Source organism: Gallinula chloropus (assembly GCF_964237585.1).
Source record: "Gallinula chloropus genome assembly, chromosome: 17".
NCBI lineage: Eukaryota > Metazoa > Chordata > Aves > Gruiformes > Rallidae > Gallinula > Gallinula chloropus.
The window spans coordinates 6,455,626-6,483,190 of NC_140102.1; the positions used below are offsets into that span (position 1 = coordinate 6,455,626).

General features: G+C 54.1%; 1 protein-coding gene across 1 annotated transcript; it reads left to right on the top strand.

Annotated features, from left to right (window-relative positions):
• Positions 1 to 4,907: 4,907 nt before the first annotated feature.
• RPH3A (rabphilin 3A) lies at positions 4,908 to 27,565 on the top strand (the record flags this gene model as incomplete). Its single annotated transcript, XM_084271935.1, has 20 exons — positions 4,908 to 4,984; positions 5,513 to 5,527; positions 6,283 to 6,426; positions 14,316 to 14,445; positions 14,736 to 14,822; positions 15,251 to 15,416; positions 15,817 to 15,858; positions 18,398 to 18,550; positions 19,866 to 19,958; positions 20,077 to 20,136; positions 20,207 to 20,428; positions 21,194 to 21,273; positions 21,530 to 21,604; positions 23,186 to 23,295; positions 23,738 to 23,864; positions 24,330 to 24,386; positions 24,545 to 24,696; positions 26,205 to 26,286; positions 26,878 to 26,974; positions 27,435 to 27,565. 20 exons carry the CDS (start codon positions 4,908 to 4,910, stop codon positions 27,563 to 27,565), a joined length of 2,100 nt encoding a protein of 699 aa, XP_084128061.1.

The window sequence follows — 27,565 nt, forward strand, 5'->3', positions numbered from 1 at the left end:
ACCTGTTCGGGTGTCTGCGGGTGGCTCCAGGACAAGCAGCTTTGGTTTGCCACCTCCAAGTTTCTCTGCCAGATGAGGTCTGCCTCATTTTTTTTTCCTTTCCTTCTATTGTTTTGGGGTTTTTTTAAAGGAAAGGCCTGAACGTGGGCTGTTTCCTGCAGTGCCGCCCAGAAAGCAGCTTGCCCAGCTTCACCCGAACTTTCTGAACTGGTTTGCAGCCTGGATGCTGACTGCCTCCGGACGTCGCGATTTGAGGGACTGGGGGACCCTTTGGGGCTGGGCTGCCCTCCTGCTCCCCGATTATTTCCCAGCACTACGTGGCTGCTTCAGTTCTGGGGCTATTTACACCATTATTTCCTTTTAACACCCCTTCCCTGCAGGTAAATCTAGTAGGACCAAATCCTGCCTGACCTTGGAGGGCAGTGGTGACAGGGTGGTGAGCACCCAACTGGCTGCTTGGGCAGCTTCCTGTGGCCCCTACAGCCACACGTGTATGCTGCAGGGGATGCTGTGGGGGGTGTGTGGCTCCCAAGACTCTTGTTTTCCCAGGAAAGAAGGAACCTGGCTGTTGCAAGATGCTCAGGGCAGAGCTGGATGTGGGGTGTGCAGCGTCTGCACCGGGTCTCTGGTCGGGACCTGGGATGCCCTGTGGTTTGCAAAGCTCTCCTGGGTGCCCAGCACTGGTGCTGGGCCACAGAAGGGACAGTGATCCCCAGGGTTATGAGATGGTGGTGAATTGAGGGTTCCACCTGAAAATGGGGGTGCAGGGATGTGTGTCCTTGCTGAGAGGTGGTGACTTACGGTTCCCATCCTGGGGCTGCTGCTGAAACCCAGCTTCTGCCTTTGCTCTTCTCACTGCTGGCTTGGGGAGTGGGGTCCTCCTGGGTCTTCGTCACCCCAAAATACACACCCCTTCTCCCTGGACATGGGGCTGTGGAGTCCCTTGGGTGATTGCACGCTCATACCCTATTTTCTACCCCCCCCCTCATCCAACTGGGGAGCGTAAAGGGTCCGGTGCCCAGGCTGGCCTCGGCGCTGGCGTGAAAACCCCATCAGCGTGATGGAGGGGGACGTTCAAACCCGTTCAGGTTCAAAACCTCCCACTGGGTGATGCCATTCTGAAACAACCTCTTGCTTGGCATCCGAGCAGCGGTTTGCGTTGGTTGGGGTCTGGCTGCGAATAACGCGCTGCTGCCCAATGCTCTGCCTCGCCAGCCTGTTCCACGGAGTGAATGGCCGGGGCTCTGAAACCTGCTCGTTTCGAACCAGATTAATCGCATTAGGCTTTGTCAATGCAAAAATTACCTCATCATTGGCACTGGCAGGTGGTGTAGAGCAGCAGACTTATTCAATATTTAAGAAAGCTGCATTGCAGAGCTGAGAAGGCTGGAGAAATAGGTTGCCTGTGTCAGTGTCTTTGCCGGCGGAGACAATCTCTGCAGGCATCGCCAAGTGGGAAATGGTGAGCTCACCATCAGAAAAAACCCAACAAGACCCCGATTGTTGCACTGGGAGGCTTTAAAATACCAAATTTTCTGGTTTCTACCCCAGCGTGTTATCTGCAGGATAAACAGGTGTCTTTGGGCAGCCCCGTGATGGCATCTCTTTGGAGGTGCCCGGTTGGTGGTGGCATCCTTGGTGTCTCTGGTGGCTTTGGGTCCTGCCTGGGGTACACGCTGCCCCTCGTCCCTTGGGATGCCCCCGGGGCAGGATGAGGTCCTGCCATGGGGCTCCAGCTGCCTTTCCCCACCCACCCAGGGCCAGGGGGACCTGCTGGGACATGGCTTGGCGCTGGTGCTACATCCGGCAGATTTCGGGTGCTGGCGACAGGCCTACAAAGAGGCACATTTTGGCTGGGAGTGCACGGTGTCTGCACGGAGGACGGCAGCGCCGGAGGCTCGGGGAGAGGCAGAGCGATTCACGGAAGACATTCAATGATCCCTTTTTATTAAGGCACAATCAAATTCACGGGCCCCGTCACGCAGAAGTAATGAAGCGGCGTGACGAGAGTCATGTGGCTCTTCCTTAAGGCCAGAAATTAAGACCTTGCTGCTATTCCTGGCTCTGCCTGGGACACGTCGTGTTTGCGCCGGTGGGAGCTGCTGCCTCACTCCTCCCGGCCTTGGGAACATTGAGAAGCCGATGTTCTGCGGGAATGAGAGGCCTCCTCGTATCTCCACACTGTGCGGGGACGAGAGGCCTCCTCGTATCATCTCCCCGAGGCCTCCTCGTATCTCCACGCTGTGCGGGGATGAGAGGCCTCCTCGTATCATCTCCCCGAGGCCTCCTCGTATCTCCACGCTGTGCGGGGACAAGAGGCCTCCTCGTATCATCTCCCCGAGGCCTCCTCGTATCTCCCTGCTGACGACAGGTCCCAGGACCCATTGGGGACAGCCAAACCCTGGAAGACCTTGGCATCTTCCTAGGCTGGGGTATTTCCATTTCATTAGCTAAATGCTGCTGCATGCCATTGATCACGGCTTGGATCGTCGTGTCCTTTTGCTTGAGAGCAAACATTTGGAGGGGGAAGGAAGGGGAGGAAGCCACGGTAAGCTGCTATTTTCTTCTTTGCTGCGTGCTAAAAGCGCCGAACCAAGCATTAGGACAAGCGAGAGTAGTTGCTGGAAGTAATGCAAAGTGGATCTTCCAAATCTATTATTTATAGGTGGAGGGAAAGGGTCCTGTGTTCCTTCCCTCTCTGCAACAAGGCGAAACACCCGTGGCCCCTCTGCTAGCAGCAGAAAGTTCTAGTTGGGGGAAGGAATTTTCCTCCCCAACGGCCAAAGTGCTGGGGGTCGTCCTGCTCTCTTGGTGAGGAAAACCCAGGGTTTTTCCCCAGTTCTCTATGGGGAGGTTGGGCAGGGTGCTACTGCTTCTTACCCACGTTCCTTACCCACCTCCCCGAAAATGGGGGCCAATGGTGCATGGCGCTGCCCGTCCTCCCAGGATACCCCCATTACATCTGCAATCCAGCCCCCTGCCTCCCTCATCTTCTGACTGCAGTTGAACCCCAAAACCCCATCAGGACTTTGCTGCTGCAGTGCGGGTTGGGGGGGTGGCAGCGGGGATGTAAATGAACAATTTGCTTATTTAACTGCCCTTGTCAATCAGAACCTTCTGGTTTGGCACGGGAACAGTCACTGTATGAAACCAGTGGAGTGCTAATTATCCCACGTGCTTCGCTTTTCTCTTTCTTTTCCCCTTTTTTTTTTAAATATATACGTACATATATATTTTTGGAAGTTACCAGGGAAGCAAAGGTGATCCTCAAGTCTCTGCTGACTCTTCAAGGAGGGATGGGTGAACCCCTGCAACGTTGCTAAAGCAGAAAGTGGAGGATGAGGGATTTTATTCCCCACACCCTTTCTGGTAAAGCTGCTTGTCTTTTCATAGCTTGGAGCCTGTGATTTCAGTGGGGTGGTCTTGCAAGCCTTGGTTTTCCAGCCTTTCTTGGGCACAATCTTCCCAGCACCTCTGCTGGAGTTTTTCTGAAGGCTGGAATCGCTTTGTACCTGGCAAAGGTGCATTTTCTGGGTTTAAACTAAGCTCCAGTCCTACTAGGATGCACTGGTGTATCTGGGATGCTGCCTTCAATGCTGGGAAGGATGCAGGGGGTTGCACGGTCCCTTCCTCTGGGACAGCATCTTTCCCAGGGTGGTGTGTTTAAGAGAACGAGTGGCCCCACGGGCTGGGAGCAGCCCCAGGGCTCAGCAGAGGGGTTTGGGCTTATACAGGGTTACATTTTGCTTTGGATTTAGGTTTGGGGTGGGTGGGGGAGGTTGTAGTTCTGCTGCAGCCAGGCGAAAGCAATTCGAATGCAGGTGCTGCGAGCAATGCAGGCGCATGGCTGCCGCTGCAGGAGCATCCCAGCAGGTACCCGGCGCTGGCTCCACAGAGGAGATGGGTGGCAGGGAAAGCCCACCTGTGGGAAACAGCTGCGCTCACAAAACCATCCCCCACCAGTGGGTGGGGTGGGGGTCCTGACGAAGGTGTGATATGTACCCTCCACGGTGCCTCCTGCTCTCATTCAGCCAGTGTAAAAGCACTGAGTTTCCCTCCAAGGGGATGGAGCGGTTTGTCCCTGTGCCACAGGTGATGCTGGTTGGCACCACCTTGGGCTTTGCCATCCATCCCCATCCCCTGAACAGGGGAGGTGGGTGGAGGTGTAGAACACCCCCCAGAAAATGGGAATGAATTACCAATCAGGCTCTGGGGTTTGCATCCATTTGTTTTTTCATGAAAACTCTTGGTTTTGCTGAAAGGAGAAGGATTTGAAGCTGTTGGAGGGGAGCAGACAGGACACCAGGTCCTGTTGCCACATCTTCCTCCAGCTCCTCTCTGGGTTTCTTTTTGCAAAAGCTTTATTAAACCAAAACAAAAAAAGGAGGGGGTTTGTTCCAGAGGGAATACGGCTTAGAGGAGGATGGGGAGACCCGCCGAATTTTTTTGGGGAGGGAAAGTTTCCTCGCTTGTAGACTTATCTCTCTCTGAAACAGAAACATCCTCTTTCCTCCCAGCTCTGAAGCCTCATAATTAATGTGAGGTCAGGTATCTCATTAATTACTTCTGCACTGAGCACAGCTGCCTTGCCCTCCCGGGAGGGTGGTGGTTGTAGGCTCCCGCGTCTCGCGCATGGTACGGAGACAGTGGCTAAGGTGACATTCCAGTCCCTCTCCCTGCTCCCACTCCTCTGAAAGCCAAACCTAAAGCTGTGCCTGCCTGATTTTGGGTGGTTCTTTTTTTCCCCTCTTACAGCCTGGCTGAAAGCTCTGGGCTACCGTTGTTGGCATCGCTGCCGTTGGGAGGGTGAGCGACGTGACTGACTTGCTCAACATTCCGAGTCAGCACTCGTTGCTGGAGCACCAACGTGCCCAAACTCTCTCCGTGTGTCCCTGTGGCAGCCGGTGATGACCGACGCGGTGGTGGGTGGCAGCTCTGACCGGTGGATGTACCCCAGCGACAGGACCATGTCTCTCCGGGCCAGGTGAGAGGAAGGGTGCTGGGGGCACGGGGATACTGCTGGGGCGGGGAGGGAAGGAGGAGAATCAACTGGGGTGGGAGGTGTTGTGGGTGCAGCTGCCCCAGTTCCAACGCCGGGATTGCAGGGGTTGGATCGGGACACTTTGCCACATTGTCTCCCGAACCCCCTGAGAAGGGTTGGTAGGGGTGCACACACACACCTCTGTGCTGAGGAGGAGCCCCGTCTGACGCCCTCCAGCACAGCTGCCATGCAGGGGGATGCTCGGGAGATGCTGCATTCCACCAGCGTAGCGGCTTTCCATCCCACCCATCTGGGTGGTGGCATCGCCCACGGATGGATGCTGGTTTCGGGTGGCCGCAGGATGCAGGGGCTGGGTGAAGCATCTGCACCGCTTTGGAGGAGCGGGGAGGGATGTGCTGTTGGGGGCTGTCACCCTGGAGAAGGACATAGTGCTGGCTGCGCCCAGGCTGAGCTGGCCTCATCCCTTCTCCCACCTAATCCATGTCCCCTCTCTTTCCCCGTGCCTCCCAGCAGCGAGAAGGAGCAGTAAGTAACTCACTTTTTTTTTGTTTCCCCGCTGTGTTGGTCTTTGCCCACTACTCCACTGGTCTTGGGAGAACAGGAAAAACCTTGCCCTGGGTGCAAGAAAAAAAACAGTTAATCTTGGGAAGCATTCCACAGGGCTCTAATGAAGTTTAAAGAGGGTGTGCTCAGACCCAGGGGTGAAAGACCTAGGTCTTTAGAAGAGCAGGAGGATGAGCAGAGGAGAAGCATTTGCTTTTTGTCCTTCATTAGCGCTGCCCCTCTGCCGTCTGCTAATTTGCTGTGCAAAAGGGTCTTTGGAGATGATGTTAGGAGAGAGGAAAAACTCCTACATTGGATGAAAAAAAATACCTCCTGCTGCAGCCCTTGCCCCGGTTCTGCAGCTCATGAGCAGACCTGGCATTACGTGTCAGAGAGCAGGGGGTAAAACTAGCCACCAATGCTGAGGTAATGGGAATAGTTTTGCAGAGGAAATTGGTTTTCTCCCTATGAAACCCCACCAAAATGCAAATAAGAGCTGGGATGGGGGGCACTGGGGGCAGAACAGGGGGCCATTTGCAGCCTCCCTGCTAGAGGAGAGCTCAGAGGATGGGGAGGTATCATACCCCTTCTTCCCTGGGCTTGGGAATTGGTGCCTGGCTGTTGCCCACACATTTGTGTGATTGCCCACACACATGTGCATGCACACGCATGATCTGCGGACAAAGCCCTGTCCCACTGCTCCCCTGTCCGTCTCTTCCCCCCACCCATCCCCGCAGGCTCCCCTCCGGCTGGACAGCACGGGGTGGCCAGCCCGACCGGCAGCGCAAGGGCGAGGAGCTGACAGATGAGGAGAAGGAGATCATCAACCGAGTCATCGCCCGGGCTGAGAAGATGGAGGAGATGGAGCAGGAGCGCATCGGGTAAGGTGACGGTGGCACCGCGCTGGTGGGACAGGAGGCACCCTGAGCCTTGCCGGTGCCCGTGGGGAAACGCGCTCGCTTGGCTGCTTTCCTGGCCGGCAGCTACTGCAGTGCAGTGTTTCTCCTGAGCATCCAACTCTCGGAGCAGCCTTGGTCCTTGGCCAGGAGGAACCTGTGCGCAGGGGAGGGAGCTGCCCAGCGTCTTGCTCTGCTCTGGACCAAGAATTTACAGTTGCCTTGATTGTTATTATTTCTTTTTTCTTTTTTTTTTGGAGGGGGGGGGAGTTCCAGAAGGGATCCTTAATAACATCTCAGTTTGGGAAGCGAAGCTGCTTGCCCACCCAGTCCTGAGCCTGAGCACCCGTGAGTGTGAACAGAGGCACAGGTCACCAAAAAAAGGCGTTTTGCCTTGTTTTGGGAATGTGTCTGGATCTGTCACCCGCCTCCAGCTGTGTGGCTTGGCAGTTAATCCTTCTTGTCACCCGGCAGCAAGCTGTGTGGGTCTGAGTGATGCCCAGCCTCAGGGCTGGCTGTGTGCTGAGGATGCTCCAGCCGCATCTGTGCTGGGGTACCTGCCACCGCTCGTGGGTGCTGTGGGTGTTCCCAGTGTCAATGCAGAGGGCGGGAAGTGCCCGTGTTCGCTTTCACCCCATCTCTGTCCTCCCTGGGGCAAAGGTGCTGGGTGAAATAATGCTGATAACTGGGTATTGACCTGCTGTGCTGGGGATGGATTTCCAGAGGGGATCTCCATAATCCCATTTGTCAGGCGTCATGCTTTTTCCCATCCTTAAAGAGGAGCATTTTATTCTTGCTGAGCCTAAGCATTGACTCCTTTCTTTGTTTCAGTTTGGTGTTTTATTCCTTGCAGGGACAATACTCATACCCAAGGTAGTTCTCACACTCTCTTGAGGTTCTTGGAGAACCTCAAAGCCCCTCTTGTAGCTCAGGCTCTGCAAATGCTTGACGAAACATGGAGGGGACCCACCCACACCTGCAAAACCTTGTTCCCTGACTGCTTAATAACCCTTAAACATCGAGTGTGGCGTTTGCTGGGCAGGCACAGGCTGCTCCAGCTGCGGCACGTCATCTTCCTGGCTGCCTGTAGCCCGTTGCCTCACAAGCAATGAGTTTATTTACTTGCTTTTAGAAGAACTTTCTTAGGAGGGATCAGGTCTGCAAAGAGCTTCACCCTTCCCTTGAAGCTTGCTTGCACTGCCTGGGGTCTGTGTACACCCCCCGGCACTGGGGGTAGCTCTGCTGCTGGCATCACCCCATGCAATGTTTTCCTCTGCCAGCTTTGGGGCAGAATCCAGGTGGAAGAAGTTATGAACAGCAGTGATGAACAGCAGTGATTCCCTCGGGAAAAGTGCTTACAAACAGCATTCCCCCAGCTTTGCATGGTAAGAATTCCTCACTGAGATGATGCTCTTTGGATTCCTCTTAGATTGACTTGAGCAGTGGGAGTTTTAAGGGGGGGCTTTGTGAGTGTGTTTGGCAGGAGGAAGGTTTTTTGCATGGTACATCACCACGGCCACGTGGAAACCTGCAGAAACTCTCCCTTTTACCTTTGCTAGCCACGCCGGAGGAGGCTTTTTTTTCTCCTCCTCATTCATGAAAACGCCGGGCGGAGGATTTCGTGCCGGGAGTAGAGCGAGGGGAGGCTGGCGGATGTGCAGCCGCAGCTGATTTGCCTCCTGTGTGTAGGCGTAGGCAGGAGCTTTGCCAACTCCTTTGTGTTTGTTGGCTTGCACAACAAGAGCTGTAGGATGTGCAGCGACAGAAATATGGGACAGCGTCTATATCAGTCTCGTACAGCATCACCCCGTTCAGGAGCCGCTCGGACCTTATCCAGAAGAGCTCCTTATATTACAAAATAATCCGGGTTTGCCAGGCTGGCCCCTGGCAGAGATGCAGCGGTTGTGACAGCGGTCCCTTAGCTGGACAGGATGCTCCAGGGAGGTGCCCCTAGAAAAACTTCGTTTTCTGGGATTTTTCCATTGCTCTAAGGGGGGGATATAAAATAAAAGAAAGGAAGATGCCTTAAAATCCTGGTTTTTGGTTAACTTTAGCTTACTTGAAGGGAATGTACCCTCCATGCCGTAAATACTTGGGGGTTTTTTTAACAAGTGGGTGGGTTTGAGGGGGTGGATTTGAGCTTCTCAGACAATACCTGAGCGTTCATGAAACCTACAGCTGGTGCTGGAGGCAAAGGGACTCCTGTTGCCTTGATGCCCCTCCTGGTTTAATGTCCATCCATCTTCTCTTGCCCTCTCGTGTCCCTTGTCCCATGAGTCCCTTGCTTCAGCTGCCTGGGGCAGGGTGGGAACAAATCGATGATGTTTGTTGAGAAGATGCTCGTGGAATTGGACTTTGTGTCAAATCCAGCTCAAATTAATCTAGCAAAAGAGTATTTTTAGCAAGGGATGGATGGAGGCCCAGGGGATACGTGATCTGGATGCTGATGAGGGCTGTAGGACAGGGGTACTTTGGTGTGTTGCAGGGTGGAGTTTTTTTCTTCTTTCTTTTCTTTTTTCTTTTGGCTGGGTCATTGTCTCATAGCACAGGGAAGGATAATCGGGGCTGAAATCATCTTAAACAGTGCAAGCGTGTTGGGCACGAGTTGATGAAGGACTTTACAGCCGCCTGGGGATTAGGATAATCCAGTTCAGGGGCTGAAAGCTGGCAGGGAAAAGGCTTGAAGGGTGAAGCGGACCCATGGCAGGGACGAATCCGTCCATTCTTGTCCCTCCTCCCTCTCTGCTTGGCCTGTGCCTGTGCCTGGGGGGTCCCTGGGGCATCTTGCTGCTGTCTCCTGGTGCAGTGCTCCGGCAGCAGCAGTGGTGATGATGCTGATGCTCCAGCTGCGGTTCAGGAGGAGCACCCGCAGGCACTAATTGGCTGTTATGCACCTATAATTGGGTGCCATCAATAACCTTCCAAGCCTGCTCTTGCTGCCTAATGAGGTCCGTCCTGCTCCTGGCATTGAAGAAAACATCTTAAACCATCCAAAGTTAGAAATTGCCGTTTCTGAAGAGCGCCTCACGGCACAGAGCTGCTTCTCCCAGGGGCAGCATGACACATCACTCCAGATCCGGCCATACCCTTGCCTGGGTACAGCCATTCCCTTCCCTCCCGACCCCTCTACAAGGGCAGTGGGTTGACTGTCTCCTTGCAGGTCACAGACTCTCACCTCTCCTCCAAGAGGACCAGCCGTCGAGCGGGATCGCATTTTAATTTGGCTGCTTATTGCTGGGATAACACGGGCGTAATGCTGGAGCAGATGGCTGAAGTCGCAGGGGATTAAGTCATTAACCTCGGTGGCCGGCAGCAGAGATGCTCCCTGAGGACCACGGTCTCGTATTTTCTTCCTCCTGTTCAGACAACACAAAAATAAAACCCAGGGGCTGGGAAGGGCAGGGTATTTGTTGATGGAAGACAGGAACGTCTCTTGATTTGCCAGCTTCTAGAAGAGATGAGGTTAATTCATGGCCGAAAGGCAGCTTGCGTGCAGCTTGAATATTTTGGGGGGATTTGGGTTCATTGGGGGGTGTTAAACCTAAAAAAACCCTCCCTTTCCTCTTATTTCTGAGACTGGGATGAACCTACAAGCTAACCACCCTCCTGTAACGCGTTGCAGGAGGCAGCAAGAACCTGGAGGGATGCGTTAGCATGAGGAGGGACACTCTGAAATGTATGGAGCCCCCGCAGCCTCCCCAGGCATCTTTCCTCCCTAGCAGCTTTGAAAAGTTCACCTGTAAAAGCTGGGATGATGCTTTACCTTTAGTTACCTGTGCACTAGTCAGGGAAGAAAATTGCTTCTAATTTTTCATCCTGATTTTAATTATGTTTTCTTTAATTTATAGCTCAGCTTCTTTTCTTGTCTCTTTTATACCATTAAAATTAGCCTTAATTTAATATTCAGCCCTTTAAGGCACATGATTTCCCCATGGAGGCGAGTCAGTGCTTAATTCTGGAGGCACTCTGTGACCTCCTTTGTTTCGTATATAGATTTCTTTTTTGCCATTATGTGGTGGCTGGTTCGGGTGTGGGGTCAGGGAGCACCCAGGGTCCTGTCTTTCATCCTGGGTCCTATCCTTCCTTCCTCCCAGGTCTGGTCCTTCCTCCCGGGTCTAGCTCTTCCTCGCAGATCCCAACGTCCTCCCATCCCAGTGCAGCATTTCATTGTCCGCTGCGTTGAGCATCCTCCCAGACATGATATAAAACCCACCAAGCTCATCTTTAGCCATGCGTTTCAGTGAATAGTTACAAGCAGCAAACCCCTGCGCGCCGGCCTGGCTGTTAAGTCCTGTTTCCTGACATCATCAGCACTTCATGCTGGTGACCCTCTGTCCCAGTCTGGGTCGCTGCATCCCTATGAGACCCTCCACCTTCCTGGGACCACAGGCGTTGTTTGCAGGGTGTTTGCAGGTCTGGCTGCAATCACGAGCCCTTTCCCCAAAGCACCCGGGCTCCTGCCCTCACTGCCCTGGGGCTGCTTGCCTTGCTTTCCCAAATCATATTGATGGGGCCAGGCAGACATTATATTATATACTATATCATGTTGCATTATATATTATACCATATTATATCATGTTATATATTATACTGTGTCATACCATGTCATACCGTATCATGCCATATCGTATTATCAGAGGACTATTTTATTGCTGTTATCATCCCAGGTGCATGCTGAGCATTTCAGATATAGTGTACTGCCTGGTTCTTATGTCTTGCTCCCATCAGTGACTAATATATATTTCTCTGGCAGATGATGGATGCTCTCCAGCTCCGCGGGGCTGTCTCTGGGAGCAGGGATGCTTCTGGGTGCTGGGCTTAGCCAGCTCCTCGCCACTGGCTTCAATTATTCCTCTCTTGGGGTGGGTTTTTTTTCCCCCCTCCTATTTTAACAAATTGCAGCATATTTCCTGCTCTTTGAAGTCAGTCTTAGAGAGGGCTGGAGGGATGGGCACTTTGAAGTGTGCATAATGATAAGGAAGATGCTGCTGCAAGTCCTAGAGGTGCGCAAGGATGGAGCTGGGTGGCTGCTTGGTGTGGAATAGAAAGGAGAAATGGATGATGTCTATGGGGAGAGGGAGAGGAAAGCTTTTGGGAAAGCAGAAAGCCTGAGCGAGAGCAGGGCATCCCTCTGGTTGGTAGTGGGAGAACAGGTCGGGTGGTGCTGGATGGAGCTGAAGAGAAACCCGGGCTCCACCCCAAAAAGACCCCACCCCAAATTTTTTCAACTTGAACAGATGTTTTCATTAGGCAAATGGGCTTTGTTTGGCTCCAGTGCCACAGGTCTGTGCACTCACTGCTGCAGCTCTTCCCCCCCCACCTCTTAAAACCAAGCTCTGAAGGAGCAGCTTCTGGTATCTGAGAGCCTGGGAGAGATTTTGCAGCTAAATAACGAATCTCTTGAAATGCAAAAGCTTTTTCTTTTTTTTTTTTTTTTTTGCCCTGCTTTGATTGTGCCATTTGTTCTAGTTTCTATAATAAGTTTGTTTGGGCTTGCAGATTTCCAACGGGAAGCTGCTTCCCTTGGAGCAGAGCTCTGGCAGGGTTGGGAGGAGGAGGGAGGGGGAGAAATCGCAGAAGATATGGGCTCATACATGTGCTTTGCTGCTAGAAAAAGAAAGGGTTTTGCCCCCAAAACGTTTCCCCTGATGAGGTGGGAGCAATGAGCTGCGGCAGAAGCTGGATGTCCTTGGTTATTGCTGTTGGAGGGGCTCTTTGTGGGGACACTGCATCGCATGGGGCGAGACACAGGCTGGCAACAGCCGTGGCGTGGTTCATTTCTTATTTAAATAAGAAGTGTTTTTGGAGCAGCTAATTCCCATGTTTTAATTGGAGTAGTGCTCATTGCTGGCCAGGTGTTTAGGGGATGATGCAGCTCTCCTGAAATCTCTGGGACCTCAGTGTCTGTGATGGGGTGTATCGGCCGCGGAGCTTTGGGGAGGCACTGAGGATGGACAATGGCTCTAGCAGCTTGTTCTGTAGGAAGGAATCACCTCCGGATCATCCGCAAAGCAGCAGGCAGCTGCTCAAGGGCAGGGATAGGCAGACACACGCCTCGGGAATGAAGCCAGAGCTGGGAGCTCGTCTAGCACGTAGCAGAGTGGAAAGGTGGGAAAGGATGCTGTGGCACAAGGTGGTTGGGTTTTGGTTTTTCCCTGAACAAATCCTGGCTCAGGTTGAGAACCAGGATCGTTGTATCTGGAGAGCGCGGTTGTGTTGCTGCCGAAACTTCAGGCGATGAACGTGGAAGGAACTTTGTGAGCTCATCTGCTGACGCCGTAGCTGCAGGGCGCAGTGATTTCTCCCGGCTGCCCAGCCCCAGCCCAGCTTTCCTGTCTGGGAACAGACCGCAGGTGCATCAGGAGACACCTCCCCATCAGCACCCACCTTGATCCTCAGCACGCTCAAGCCGGGAGGTTAGCTGCTGCTTAAGGCAAGTGGGGAATTCTCTGGTGGGTGTTAACGCAGCTGAACTGAGCTGTTCAGATAACGTACACCGAGTCACAGAGCCGCCTGGTCCCCTTTGGGCTTGACTCAGTGGCTGATGACACGCTTCGAGATGCTCCCGTTAGTTGCAGCGAGTCATTCCACACCGCAACGGGGCTGCATGTTCCACAGTGCTTTGTTTTCTTCTTCCCTGTGCTGCTATTCCTCTGTCACACATGGCCATGCTGCTGCGCTCCCACATCCCCCAGCCATCCTGCTGGAGACCAACCGCGGAGGTACCTGATACAGGGGGAGCTTGTATATTGTTTGTGGGTGTTTCAGATGTGTTGGCACCTGAAGGCGTCATCAGACCTGCAGGAAAATGGCTTTTAAACACCAGGTGTATATTCTCTTCTTATGGCAGTGCCAGTGGCACTGCTGGATTTGGGTCAGGCTGCCATGGGAGCGGGTGGCAGCCCTGTGGGCGAGGGGGTGGCTGCTGCTCTCTCCGGTGGGCTTGGGTCTCCTCCTCCCTTTCTTCATTCTTCCTCCTTCCTTGCTGAATGGCATAAATAATGCATCCTTTTTCCCTTCTGGTGCTATTTTTAGGGCCAGGATTCTGGGTTAACTGAGCGTACAACTCGCCGCCAGCTTGCGGGTGCTCAGCAGGCAGCTCACTCCTGCTTTGCAAACTGCTTTTGCCAAGGCCTTATTTGTTATTATCCCCCCCAAAAAAAGGTGTTTAACTGGGTTGGTATTGGGTTTTATTTACCTTTGCAGTAAGCAGATGTGTTTTTATAGCCCACTCTCCAGTGGGCTTTTTGCATTCCATTTGGAAGGGCTAAGAATTTCCATAAAATAAATGATACACCATTCACTTATCTATTTATTTTTCCCCTTACAAATTGAGAAAACACAATTAATTCCTTCAGTCCTCCTGACAGATCTCTTCCAAGATCTCCTGCAGCTCTTCCATGGGCAGTCAATGGGACTGTGTGGGTTGTAGGAAAAATCCCAGAATCGTAGCAGTTGGAAGGGACCTCAAGACATCATCGGGTACAACCCCCCTTGCCAAAGCAAGTCTGCTTTACTGATTGATGCCAAACTGCTTTGTACAAAGGTGCTGTCATAGATGGGGTCCCTGCACATGTGGGTATGCAGGCTCTGGGACCAGTGTCCAGTCTCAGGCAGCATCAGTGGAAGTTACTAGTCGTTCAGTGTAAAGCTAGAGAGGAATATAATATAATAATGCAACATGATGTTCCCTGGGATACATACACATTCTCTGGGATGTGTCTTTCCCCTGCTTGCATTCCTGTGGCTGGAGGAGGAGAGGCTCTGCTGGAAACCTCACTGGGGAAAAGGAGCAGCTGGACCGAAGGCAGAGGATCCCCATACCCCAGCCATGCCATGCCCTTTCCTGAGAGCCCCTGTCCCCTTTCTGACAGGCGACTCATGACCCGGCTGGAGGACATGCGCCGCAGCGTGCTGGGAGATGGGGTGAACCGCTGCATCCTCTGCGGGGAGCAGCTGGGACCGCGGGGATCCGCCTGCGTCGTCTGCGAGGACTGCAAGAAGGTGAGGGGTTCTCCTGAGCCCCAATGCTGGGTGTGACCTCCCTGGACCCACACATCCCTCCCTCCCTGATCAAAATTGGGCACCTTGGGCTTTCAGTGCATCTGAGTCGCCCAGCACCCACCCGCATGTGGCACAGGGACATCCCGCAGTCATCAATGATCCTGCTGGGAGGGCTCTTGTTAAGCAGCTCTCATTAAGCTCATGCTCCAGAGGGGTGCGTACTGGTCTGGTGGCACCTTTTGGCAGTCATGGTGTCCCCACCACCACCTGGCTCTTTGGTTTCTCTGCAGAACGTCTGTACCAAGTGTGGGGTGGAGACCACCAACAGCCGGCCCCATGCCATCTGGCTCTGCAAGATCTGCAGCGAGCAGCGCGAGGTGAGTGTGCCAGCTCCTGAGTTCCTCCATCCCTGCCCTTGATGCACTGTCCCACCCCAGAGCTCTGAGACAGGACCAGCTCCAGACTGGGGCATGCTCCAGGGACTTCCAGCTTGTCCCCCAGCACCATGAAACCCTGAGTTTGGGCACCTGTAGGATGATCTTTTCTATGTTGGGGGTCTTGGGGGTTGAGGAGGCTGCTGTGGCCAGAGGTTGGCTCCCTGCCACCTGCGGTGTGCAAAGATGAGAAGCAGGACAGGCTCTGGGGTCGCTGCAGGGGCTGGGGGTGGTGGTGATGGTATGGCAGTGCATCCCTCAGTGTTGCGTGCCGGAGGCAGACCATGGTGATGCAGGAGTATGAAGGCTGCTGGGTGTGGACCCGGTGCTCCCCCCAGACGTGGGTGCCACCCTGCTGCCTGCACCCCCAGGTGTGGAAGCGCTCTGGAGCCTGGTTCTTCAAGGGTTTGCCCAAGCAAGTGCTGCCTCAGCCAATGCCTGTCAGCAAGAACAAGGCACCCCAGGCCTCGAGCGAGGCCAGCCCGTCGGAGCCTCCCACCCAGGACCCAAAACTTCCCTCCCGCACACCCGCTCGAGGTAGGTGACGGTGGGTGCTGACTCCCCCCCATCTTTGTGCAAGGGGCTGGGGTCTGGCCAGCAAGGCGTTGGGTCTCCTCCCTATTGATGGCAAGGGCAAGCTCCAGAAAAGGGCATCCAGAGCTTCGTGTGGCTGCTGCCTGTTTTCCTAAGGGCACAGAAACTGCCCTGCTGAGGGCGGCCCAAGCTGGGGCAGCTGGGTTTGCAGGGACATCCTCAAGCAAAGCAGCCCTGGGTGGGGGTCTGGGATCCCTGGGTTGGGGTCCCAGCACTGCCTGGCTATGAACACGGAGATGCAGAAGCTAGAAAGGATACAAATAGCGCAGGAAACCTGGGAAAAGGAGGTGGTGGGGTGGGTGGGCTGCAGCTTCACCCCTTCTTGCTCTGTTTGTGCCCCAAGGCCAGGCAGACGCCGGGCCCCTGGCTGAGCAGGATTCTGATGGTAAGCACTGGTGTTCCCACCCTCCCCTGTGCTGCTGCCTGTGCCAAGCACCCCCCCCCCCCCGCCCTCACTCCCTTCCTCCCTTCTGATGCCTTTCCCTGGGGTGTTTTCCCAGGGCAGCTGCAGAGGCAGGACCTCTCCTTGCTGCTGCCAGCCCTCACATGGGGGTTGAGTTATTTTGGGGCTTGCCCACCCACTGCACCATGCCTGGGCTGAAATGCTGCCACCGCCGGAGTGCTGAGCAGAGCTGCCTCTGTGGGTGTCATTTCCTGCTGCTGGTGATTGGCAGGTCTTTTTTTGGTTATTTAATGGCAGTCCTTAGAAAAACTCCTGAAGGAAGCTTTAGGAGGTTCATGGGGAGATGTTGTGCATGTCAGTGATGGACAGAGCCACCGAGCTCTGCTCCCTGCTCTGGATGCATTGGGATTTTTGCACCTCCCAAAGCTCCTGATGCCGTTGCCCTGCACCCAGGCACCTGCTGTGCTCGGGTACCAGAGCAAGGGGAGGATGCCGCAGTCTTTCTTTAGGGTTATATATTGCTCCACCCCCCAGTACTCAGGGGCTCTGGCTGTGTTGGCGTGTTTAATGGCAATGCCGAGGGGGCTGTGCTGAGCAGCCGCAGTGGGTGCCTCCTGCTTACCAGGGTGAATCATAGAATCATGGAATGGTTGGGGTTGGAAGGGACCCAAAGGATCACAGAGTTCCAACCCCCCTGCCACAGGCAGGGCCACCAACCTCCAGGCCTGGATCTATACAAGGTTGCCCAGGGCCCCATCCAACCTGGCTTGTTCCTCATCAGGGTTCATCTTTCTAACCGTGCTTGTGCCCTGTGCTGCTCTGCACTCTCATCCTGGGATGCTGCTGGCACTGGCAGGAGCTGGGGCTGCTCCCAGCCTGGCTCTGCCACCAGTGCTTTGTTTTGGATACAGCCCCTGTTCTCATAATTTGGCGTCGGAGTGACGAGGTTACCTGCCCACCCCCCTCCCAGCTCCTCCAGCTACCTATGCTGGGTAGCACTCGGGCTGAGGGCAGCCTTTTTCTCTGCCTTCCTCAGCTGCGTGGAGGCAGCAGTGGGGGGTTGTGGGCATGACTTCCCCCCCCACCCCCCCACCCAGAGTAATCTCCTCCCTTCCCTGGGATCCTGTGCCCAGCTGGGAAATGGCCCCCAGTGCACAGGAGGATTTATCTGCTGGTTCCTGGGGCCACAACCCATTTCCAGGTTGCGTCTGCCTGGGGCTTTGCTCTGTGTTGGGTGGGCTGCAGGTAGGGTGGGTGGCACAGCCGTGTGCCAAGCCATGCTCTGTGGGGCTGCATCCTGCTGTGGTGTCAGGACAAGCCCCAGGCTGGAGTACACATGGAGGGGAGCACCTGTGTGTGTGCCCAGGCTCAGCCGCAGCCCATGCTCAGCTCTGGCTGAGCCTTGGCAAGGCTGCACCCAGCCCAGTCACACCAAGAAATGAACTTCATCTTCCCATGCAGCAGCAGTTGGGGAAACCACTTAATTAAGGCTACTTAATCACGACAGTGGCTGGTGCCATTAAGCTTCCCGACCTCACAACAGGCTGCTTTCCTTAAGCTTCTGGCTTGCCTGGGAGCCGAGGAAGGTTTGTCAGGCTCTGTAGGTCCCTCCAGGGACCAGCGTGCTTGCGATGTACCCAGGATTTTCCTAAAGCTCCTGGGAAAATCCTTGTATCGCATCACCATTCCGGCACCGCGGGGGCTCCTGGTGCGGATGCGGCTCCTGGTTGCGGATGCGGCTCCTGGTTGCGGATGCGGCTCCTGGTTGCGGATGCTCGTTTTCCCTCCTCCCCAGCATCACCTCCCCTCCCTCCCCCCACCTGCAATCTGTTGCGTTTTGCTTTCTCCTTGTGCCTGGCGACCCTGAGAGCCCAGCCAAGGATAAACATCCCATCTGTGTCGCAGCAAAGATTTATACCTGGTGTCTCTGGCATAAGCCAGGTGAGCACCAAGACCTTTTCCATCACGTCCGTGGGCTGCAATTTATCACCCGCAAAGCAGCCTCGGCACCCTGGTGTGTGTGGCTGGGATTTATCCACTGGGACGGACGCTGCTGAGTGGATGAAAGCAAGAGGCAAAGGCAGCTGTCACCACTGTCTCACTAATAAATGGAAGATGATCAGCAAAAGGAAAATATGATCCCCCCCCTGTCCCTGTGGGGACTGTGGAACCATAATAGCATCAGGGGGTTGATGGGTGCTGAGGACAGGCTGATGGGTGCTGAGGATGGGCTGATGAATGCCTCTGGCTATGTTTTCCCCAGGGCTCTCATGTCTCCTGGTGTCCCCATGGTTTCCTGTGTCCTTTGGGTTTCCCCCACCATGGTGTGTGGGTCTGATGGTGCAGAGCCCTCCTGCTATCCCACAGGTGCTGGGCGGCTCATGATGCCATCATGGGGTGATGCCACAGCAGCCGTATCCATCCTCTTCCTCCTCCTGCTGACACCCAGGCTGGGCATCACCAGGCCACCTTTGGGGTCAGGGTACCAGCCTCACCACAGCTTTCATTTCTCTCCCTGCAGGCAGCGACGTGACGGCAGCTGCCCAGAGCAGCTACCCGGCACCCAGCCGCAAGCCAGCCGAGGGCCGGCCGGGCCCGTGTGGCAGCGAGCACACCAGTGGGGATGCTGACAGCCGCGACTACACCACTGAGAGTGGGGTCAGCAGGAGCCCTGGTGAGAGCCGTGCTTGTGCGGTCTTGGGTGTGCGTGCGGGGAGAGGGCCAGGGGCATGCAGCCAGCTATGAAGGGTAGTGCGGGCCTGACACGCAGCACCAAATGACACGGAGGGATTCCGTGTCGCAGAGCACCCGTGCCAGCTTCCCGCGCCATTCACCTGCTGTTTGGCAGGAGCTGTGGGCAGCAGCTCCGTGGGGTTTGCTGATAGGGAGGTCTGAGGTGTCGGTGGGATTGGGGATGGGGGGTAAAGGGGAAACAGGGAAGAGAGGCAGGACCCAATGTGCTTTTCCTCATGAAGGGGGGCACATAGTGGCCCACAGAAGGACAGGAATTGGTATAGGTCACCCACATGATGTGAGAGCTGTAAGCAAAGATGGGAGTGGGCTCAGCACTTACTGGCCTCATTGTAAGCGGGGATGTGACGCAGCCAGGTTGGGACCATAGAGAGAAGCATTTTTGATGCTGCTACACCCTCCCCATCCACCGTCTTTGCCGCCGGGGTGGACATGTGCCCAACAAGGTGCTGCCGAAGGAGTGGGCACAGGCTAGCCCTGCCGGCAGGAGCCTGTGCTTGGCTGGCAGAGGCCTGGCTGAGGATGTCAGTTCTTGTTTCATGAAGATTTGATGTGCTCTGAGCTATTGTAAGTGCCTGTGATGCAAACGGGTGGCTGGCAATGTTCAGTAGGGCTTGAATCCTCCCCAGGTGCCTCCAGAAGGGAAAAGACATTTGCAGAGATGGCTTTTCATCGAGGGAGGGGATGAGCTTGCAGATTGAATTGGTGAAGCTGAATGGCCAGGGGAATGCCCAAGCCCTGTTTGATGGGAGGAAAGCCGGGAGATGGCTGAAGAGGGGCACTCGACACTGGGGTTTAATCCGTGTTTGGGCAGATAACCCCTGAGGGTGCACCTGTGCCCTGATACTGCCCCAGGGTGTGATGCGCCCTGCGAGGACACCGGTGGTCCTGGGGCATTGCTGCTGGTCGGGCTTGCAGGAGGACGGGGGTGTGATGGGCTTCGCAGTGTTGCTCACAGGTTCGTTCCCTTCCAGCTCGGACCAGTGCCAGCTGCAAGAGCATCCATCCTCCTTGTTCCACCTCTTCTGCGTCTCCCTCCTTCTCAGGCAGATTGGCGCAGCACGGGGTCCCCCTAGTGAAACGCTCCCTGCTCCAGCCCGGGCTGCGCCCGCCCTCCAAAAGCGTGCAGGATTGAGCCCTTATCTTGGCTGCCTCCGGCCGCCCTTCCCTGGCTGTAACCCCATGACGCAGACTAAGTCCCTGAAAGGCTGTTGCTGATTCCCCCTTTCTCCTTGCAGGCGTGAAGCGGACAAACTCCTTGCAAGCCCCACGGCCGCCCCCGCCAGCCGCTGCTGGTCCCGCTCCTGGTCCTGGTCCAGCAGCATCCCCAGGTAGGATGCAATGGGGTTGCAGCTGGGGTCCCCGATGCCCTGCTGTGGGCACAGACCGCCTGCTTCGGGGGAAGAGGGGTGAAGGTGAACACCCCAGTAATGCTGTATGTGTCCCCAGCGCCGCTGGCAGCAGGAAGACCAGGTCCTGGGGTGGCTGGACGGTTCCCAGAGAGACAAGGTAAAAGTCGTCCCCCTGCAAGGGACTGGGGGGCAGAGCGTGCCTGGGGCTAACGGGGTCCCTCCTGCAGCGAGCCCTCCACTGGGACCCGCGGAGCCAGCCCGCGCTGCTGCCAGGGAGGAGCGAGGAGGGGGCTACGCCGTGCCCTCCGCCAGAGAGGAGAGGCCAGCCCGGCAGCCCCCCGCCTTCTCGCAGCCTCCCGCCGTCCCGCCGGCGCCTGCTGCCCCACTGCGGCAGCCACCGCAGGAGGAGGAAGAGGAGGATGCCAACAGCTACGACTCTGATGAAGGCAGTATGTACCCGGGCATCCCTCTGGAGGGGTGGGGGCAGTTTCATTGAGCAGCCTGGGGTTTTGAGGAGGTTTTAGCTGCAGGACTATGACTTGCACCGTGAGGTTGTGTGTCTCTGCCTGGGAGAGTCCTTCATGCTCTGATATCCAGCTATTTGTTCCCCTAAATGGGAATTTGCTGCACAAGGGTGAGACCCATGGTGGGATGGTGCTGTGCTTTGCCTGTCCAGCCTGGTCCTACCCAGGATGGGAAAAAGCTGCTCCAGGCCAGGAGCGGGTGCATAAATCATGCTGAGGTGGGGGCAGATGGACCCAGCTGAAGTTCTGTGCTAACTCTGCACCCAAGTGCCAGCTGGTTTCCAAACAGGCCGACACGGGGCCAACGGCTGAACCCCAAGCCTTGGGAGGAGATGGTGGCCATCTGAGCTGAAACACCTTCTCGGAAGGGTCTTGGGGTGCCATTGCATCCCTGAGCTGTGCCCACAGAAGGTATCACCCCCTCCTTTGCCTGGCAAATATTGAAGTCAGCTTGAAAGCCCCAGTCTCCCCTCCCTGAGCAGTTCCACCTTTGTGAAGCTCCAATGACTGGAGCTCGTGAATCCATCCAGCTTTATCCGCAGTGGTTTGGCTGAGACCAGCACAGTCTCACAGGCATTAAATAGCTTTCACATTTGAACCACAAATCTTTCTAATTATTACTAATCAGGGCTTCCTCCCAGCCCATAACTGTGTCCTATTTCCAACTCCTCCTCCTCTTCTCACTATCAGCTACGCTGGGAGCATTGGAGTTCAGCCTGCTCTATGACCAGGACAACAGCTCCCTGCACTGCACCCTCATCAAGGCCAAAGTAAGTGGTCCCCTCTCTTCTCCTCCTTTCACCCATTCAGATCTGTCCAGCTCCCAGCTGCCCTGGTGCAGCAGGATTGGAAGCAGCACAGCCTCTTGCTGCCCCCGCCCCAGCCCTGCTTGGGGTGCAGGATGATGCTCTTGCCTTGCTGGACACGTTTTTGTCTTTACCCAGTTGTTTGTGGGCAGCTTTCTCTCTCCTCTGGCTCTGCTCAAGGAGGGTCTGTGCGCCGGGGTTTTTCTCGATTCTCTTTTAGGGCTTAAAGCCAATGGACTCCAATGGCCTGGCAGACCCCTACGTCAAGCTGCACCTCTTGCCTGGAGCCAGTAAGGTGAGGCTTTGCCTGCTTTGGGTGTGTTTTGGGCTGGGGATGGAGCAGAGGTTTCTCAAAGCCCCCCCCTATCCTGAGGTCCCTCCTTTGTGACAGGCTTTCTCCCCTTGATTTCTCCGTGCAGTCGCTCATTGCTGCTCTTTCACTCAGGGTGGTACCTCTGAAAAGTGGTGTGATGCTTGTGGATGCTCTCCCGTGCCCAGGGAACAGCTCATCCTGCAGACAAGGGGTGTGCTTAGGAATGGAGGGGAGCTCCAGGCAAGGTGACGCTGTTAAAAGCGTCACAAAACATCTGACACACAATCTAATTATTACTGGGGTTGGAATGATGTGTTGGCTTTGAAGCTGCAGCATGTTCCTGTTAAACCTGTGACGGGCAAATTCTGACTCCCCTCCATCAAGAACATCCCTGGAACCCTCACATCCAGCCCTGCTAAGCTAATCTTGGTGGAGAAACCTTTGAGGCAGGGATGGCAACTGGTACCCAAGGGGTGCTGGATCCTTGCTCAGAGGCAGCAAAGCTCTTTCCTGCAGCTGAATTTTGCTCAGAAGGAGCTAAGTGTCAAACCAGGGGGGCGAAACTGAGAGTAAAACCATTGGATTGATGCATAAAGCTTTGTTTTATGTGTGGGGATTACCTGGTCTCGTGCAGAGAAGATCAAGGTGTCCAGGTCCCAGGCATCACTTCAATTTCTATTACTTTCTTGTTTGCCCATCTTTCTTTTAAGGGTGGTTTGTTTTTTTTTTTAATATTATTATTTTGCACGTGTGTTTTGGGAAGGACATGTGAAGAAGTGACAGGACTCCTTGTTTTCCAAGCTGTCACTTCCTTTAGCCCACGAGAGCTGTTAACCCAAGCCCCACACAGCCTCCTCTGTGCAACCTTTTCCTTATGCAAGTCTCCTTGACTGAGCAGACCCCAGACAATGAAAAAAGCCGGGTGGCGAAGGCTGCCTTGGTCACTGCAGGTGACAGAGTTCCTGGTGCTTGCATAAAGGTCCAGCTTGTCGGGTTAGTGATGCTCCCCTGGGGTTGATGGCTTATTGGTGTGACATCCTCAGCAGGCAGCAGTGACCTCCTACAGAGTCCTCCACATCCAGTCAAACCTCTTCTTGTTAGTTGGAGGTGATGGAGCATTTAATTTACACTCCTGCCTAGGGAAGAGAAGACTGAGGGAGATCTTCTCAGTGCTGATAAATCCTTGATGAGTGGGCTCACGAGGAGGGGTCAGTCTGTGCAGTGGTGCCCAGAGACAGGACAAGGGGCTGTGGGCACAGACTGGACCACAGGAAGTCCCACCTAACTCTGAGGAGGAACTTCTTTGCTGGCAGGGTGGCAGAACCCTGGGGCAGGCTGCCCAGAGAGGTTGGAGAGTCTCCATCTCTGGAGACATTCAAACCCTGTTATCCTGGACGCTGCCCTGTGCAGCCTGCTCAGGAGTAACCTGCTCTGGCAGGGGTAGGACTGGGTGATCTCCAGACACCCCTCCAACCCACATTGTTCTGTGAGTCTGTGAGCCTAAATTTAGGTTGGGATGGGTTCAGGGGTGTAACGATATCGTGTTCTGGTTGGATGCTGTAGTCAAATAAGCTGAGGACGAAGACACTGCGCAACACCCGTAACCCCGTGTGGAATGAGACCCTGGTGTACCATGGCATCACAGATGAGGACATGCAGAGAAAAACCCTCAGGCAAGCAGAGGGTCTGGGGTATCCTGTGGTGTGGTGGGATGGGGACCCATGGGTGTCCTTGCACGCAGCGTCACAAGCTGGTCTTTGTCAGGAGGGGAGAACTGGCAGCGATGTGGGTGTGGAGAGAGCACCTGAAAATGCAGATGTTTTGGTTAAAAATCAATGTCCTTCATGCAAAGATGCTGATTTTGATGGTGCTTTTAAAAAGAGACATTTAATATTAAATCATTAGCTTTACTATTATTACATTGATTTTTCTGACAAAGCAGAAGTCTGGTTTTCTGGCTGCGCTTGGTCAGAGGAAAGCCGGACAGGTGGAGGCTTTGGTGGTGCTTTTGCTCTGTCCATCTCCTGATCAGTGCTCCTGCAAGAGTTGTTTTGTGCTCCAGAGTCATGTCCTGCTCCAGCTTGGTTGATGTTTCACCTTTCCCATTCCCTTCAGGATCTCCGTGTGTGATGAAGATAAATTTGGCCACAATGAGTTTATTGGAGAAACTAGAGTTTCCTTGAAAAAACTCAAAGCCAACCAGAAAAAGAACTTCAACATCTGCCTGGAGAGAGTAATACCAGTGAGTCTCTGTGAAAGTTCTTTCTGCTGCCCTTAATGTTGAGGTTGCTAACGAACGGCATGGGTGGGAGCTAGGGGGGTGGGCTTGGAGCTGGAACCAGCCAAGAGCTGTAGGTGCCTGACTTTGCTGGCATCTCTGGGAGTTGGATCCCCACCCATGTCTGGGCTGATGTGACACATCAAAGCTAGGAGATAAGAGTGTGGTGGGAATCCAGGGGAAGTGACCCCAGGGACCTCTGCCTTGCCAGCCTGTACTGATGTATGCCATCATGGAGGAGATGCTCCAACCCTGAGCTCTGCTCCCCGATGCTGAGTCTGCTGAGGTGGAGGTTGGTGCAGCAGATGAGTGTACTTAAGTCCCCTCTCAAGGAGGAGGGCTGGGCTGGGGTGGTTTTGCTGTAGAGTTATCCATCTCCCAGTTGTGGTCACTCATGACAGTCTCTCCTTTTTCCCTTCCCCATGCAAGATGAAGCGTGCTGGAACAACCGGCTCATCCCGTGGGATGGCACTGTACGAAGAGGAGGTGAGAGTCCTTGGAGGATGACACGCTCTGCGCGGGTTTCACCCATCGTTTCTCATGGGGATACAGGGTTCCCTTGTACCCATCTTGTCTCATCTGCAGCTGGTGGTGGTCTTCAACTCAGCCCCCGTGTCCCCATCTCTGGTCCCTTCCTCTTGCAGGTAGATCGTGGCGGGGATGTGGAGGAGCGCGGCAAGATCCTCGTGTCCCTCATGTACAGCACCCAGCAGGGCGGCTTGATTGTCGGCATCGTGCGCTGCGTGCATTTAGCGGCCATGGACGCCAACGGATACTCGGACCCTTTCGTTAAGCTGTGAGTGGGAGCTGGGGCTGGAGTGGTGTAGTCACATGTGGTTGTGGGGGCCACTGCAGTCCTTGAGCGGGACCTGATGGGCTTGGCAGCTCTTTCCAAAACCACTGGTGAGAGGAGAGTGTTTCCCAAGCACCTTGAGAGCTCACACAGTGCTGAGCTGCACGCTGGCAATGCCTGTACAAGGTGGGAATGCTCCTGCCGTGGCTGAAGCTTGGCAGGACCAACCCAGACCATAGGTCCATCCACTCTCTGTAGGTTCCCGAGCACATGGACCCCTCAACCAGAAAGATAAGATGTCTGTTTCCCCCTGGCTCTTGCCCCAACACGGCGCAGGGGTCTCCTTGAGCAGCTGCACATCATTTGGTGGCAGGCAGTGGGGGAGCAGCTCACATCAAGCAGCTCGTGGGGAATAAGATCAATTTAACTCAAACCTCATAAAGCTCGACATGGAGAGGAGCCTGCAGCCATTCCCCACTGTGGGTTTTGTTGCTGTTTTCTCTTGGTTCTCCCAAAAAAACCTCAAACTCTGTTCTCCCTAAAACCCATTCAGTGACTCTCATGTTGAACATTTTGCACAGCTTGTTGTGGCTGAGCAGAACTAGAGTAGTTTTTTTTCTCAGTCTCTCTCATTTTTATTTTTTCCTCTCATTTTTATTATTTTTTTTTTAAATTCCATTCCCCACAAGCAGAAAATGGCAACTCTCTGTTTTTAAATCAACTTCCAGCAGAGATCTCATTAACACCATTAGTTCTGCATCTGCAGCCAGGCTGTGAAGCCTCAGCCCCTACTTTTTCCCCACATTCTCTAGGTGAACCCACCTTGGCTGAGTACACTAGTCCATGTGGTAGTAAACACTAATGGGCTATTTTTATATCTTTTGCCTTTTTTTTTTTTTAATTTTATTTTAAATATTTCTCCCCATCTCTGGATGCTTTTGCATGTTCCTGGCTGGGTTTTCAAGCAGCCAGGCTTGCTGACCGGCCACACGATTGCCCTCATGACCACCCTGGCTGCTCATTTTCTATATTCCCTGACCATTTCAGCTCCTCTCTTCTCTCATCCCTCCCCAGTGACATGTGGAGTTCACCCATAAAACATCTACAACTATTTATTTTAGCATGACTTGGGGGAAGAAGAAGCCTTGGGATCCATGCGTGGTTGGGATGGACATTGAGTACATGGGCAGGCTCACTGCTTTCTGGTGTCTGAGCAAGAGATGCTCCCCCAGAAGGGTTTCTGCTGAACTCTGCGCAAAGCAGGTCTTCATGGTTGCCTGTCGTCTTGTCTGGCAATCCAGGAAAACAAAAAAAGATTAAAAAAAAATCATATTAAGGATTTAACTCATTTTACCTTTATTTTAGATAATTTTCTGAGGTGGGAAGAGAGACCAGCGAATCCATTTCTTTGCCTTAAATATCTTTTTCTAGCCCCAAAGCTCACGTTATTTTAGCTTAACCTCACACTGTTCTTGCACTTGAGTTTTTCAGCTGTTTTCTGTTGCCCCCAGTTGGCTGAAACCTGACATGGGAAAAAAGGCCAAGCACAAGACCCAGATTAAGAAGAAAACACTGAATCCTGAGTTTAATGAGGTACATATGGGTGTATTTTTTTATATTATGGTATCATTTATATTATTAAGTTATTAAATCAACTCAGCCAACACCTATGTTTTGTGGAGGAGGTGGAAAACAAACTCTCCAAGATCCAGTTCCTTGCTCAGGTTTCTTTTCCCCCTCCTGCACCCAGAAATATTTTAGGAAAGGCTTTGCCATGGGAGATTTCTCCAGGAGAGTGCTGGTACACCCCAAATAATCCCTGCCACCCACACTGCTGACTCCCCGGCACCCCAACCAGGGTGTGTGGGGTGGGATGAGCATCGCTGCGGGGGGAAGGTCTTATGGCTGGTGCCACTGTGGTGGGACCCCTGCAAAGCTCTCACTTAGGTACAAGGGGTGAAGCTGGCTTATGGGCTTGCACAGTATGCTGTGGTCCTGGAAGGAGAGCTGCCACAGGGAAGGAACGTTGGCTCCTCATTAGTGGCTTTTAAATGTCCCCTTGATTGGGTTTGGAATTCAGACTGCACAGAGAGATAGTTTGCAATCCCTTAACTGCTTCTGGGTGGGTTTTCCAGGGATGCTTGAGGTGATGGGAGTGTTCTCCTTCCTTCTTTCCCTCCACAGGAGTTCTTCTATGATATAAAACACAGTGATCTGGCCAAGAAATCGCTGGACATTTCTGTCTGGGATTATGACATTGGAAAATCAAATGATTATATTGGTGAGCTGCAAGTCTCCATGCTCTGGGTGTGGAGTTGGTGCCTGATGCAGGGCGGGAGGGATGCACAGGATGCGTGGGAGGGAGGCACAGGAGGGATGCAGGAGGGAGGCACAGGAGGGATGTGTAGGATGCACAGGAGGGATGCACAGGAGGGATGTATAAGATGCTCAGGAGGGATGCATAGGTCCCCTGCTCTGCGAGGAACCCCAGGCTGAGCTTTAACATGGGACTGTGGAGGTTGGTTGGGTGCTTGTGTCAGGCCAACAAATACAGTACACTCACTTTGCTGGGTCACATGGGGGCCTCTGTGCAGGCAGAGCTGCTCTCATCATTTCCACTACATCTTAAATCCAGAAGGTAGAGAGAAATGCCACAAATGTGGGGTCTGTTCCCAGGGAAATGGTCCACTGGAGCATCAGCATCATATCCAAACGTGGCATCTGTTCTCCCTCTCTTCCAGGCGGCTGTCAGCTCGGCATCACGGCCAAGGGGGAGCGCTTGAAACACTGGTATGAGTGCTTGAAGAACAAGGACAAGAAGATTGAACGCTGGCACACACTCCAAAATGAAAACCATGTTGCCAGTGATTAA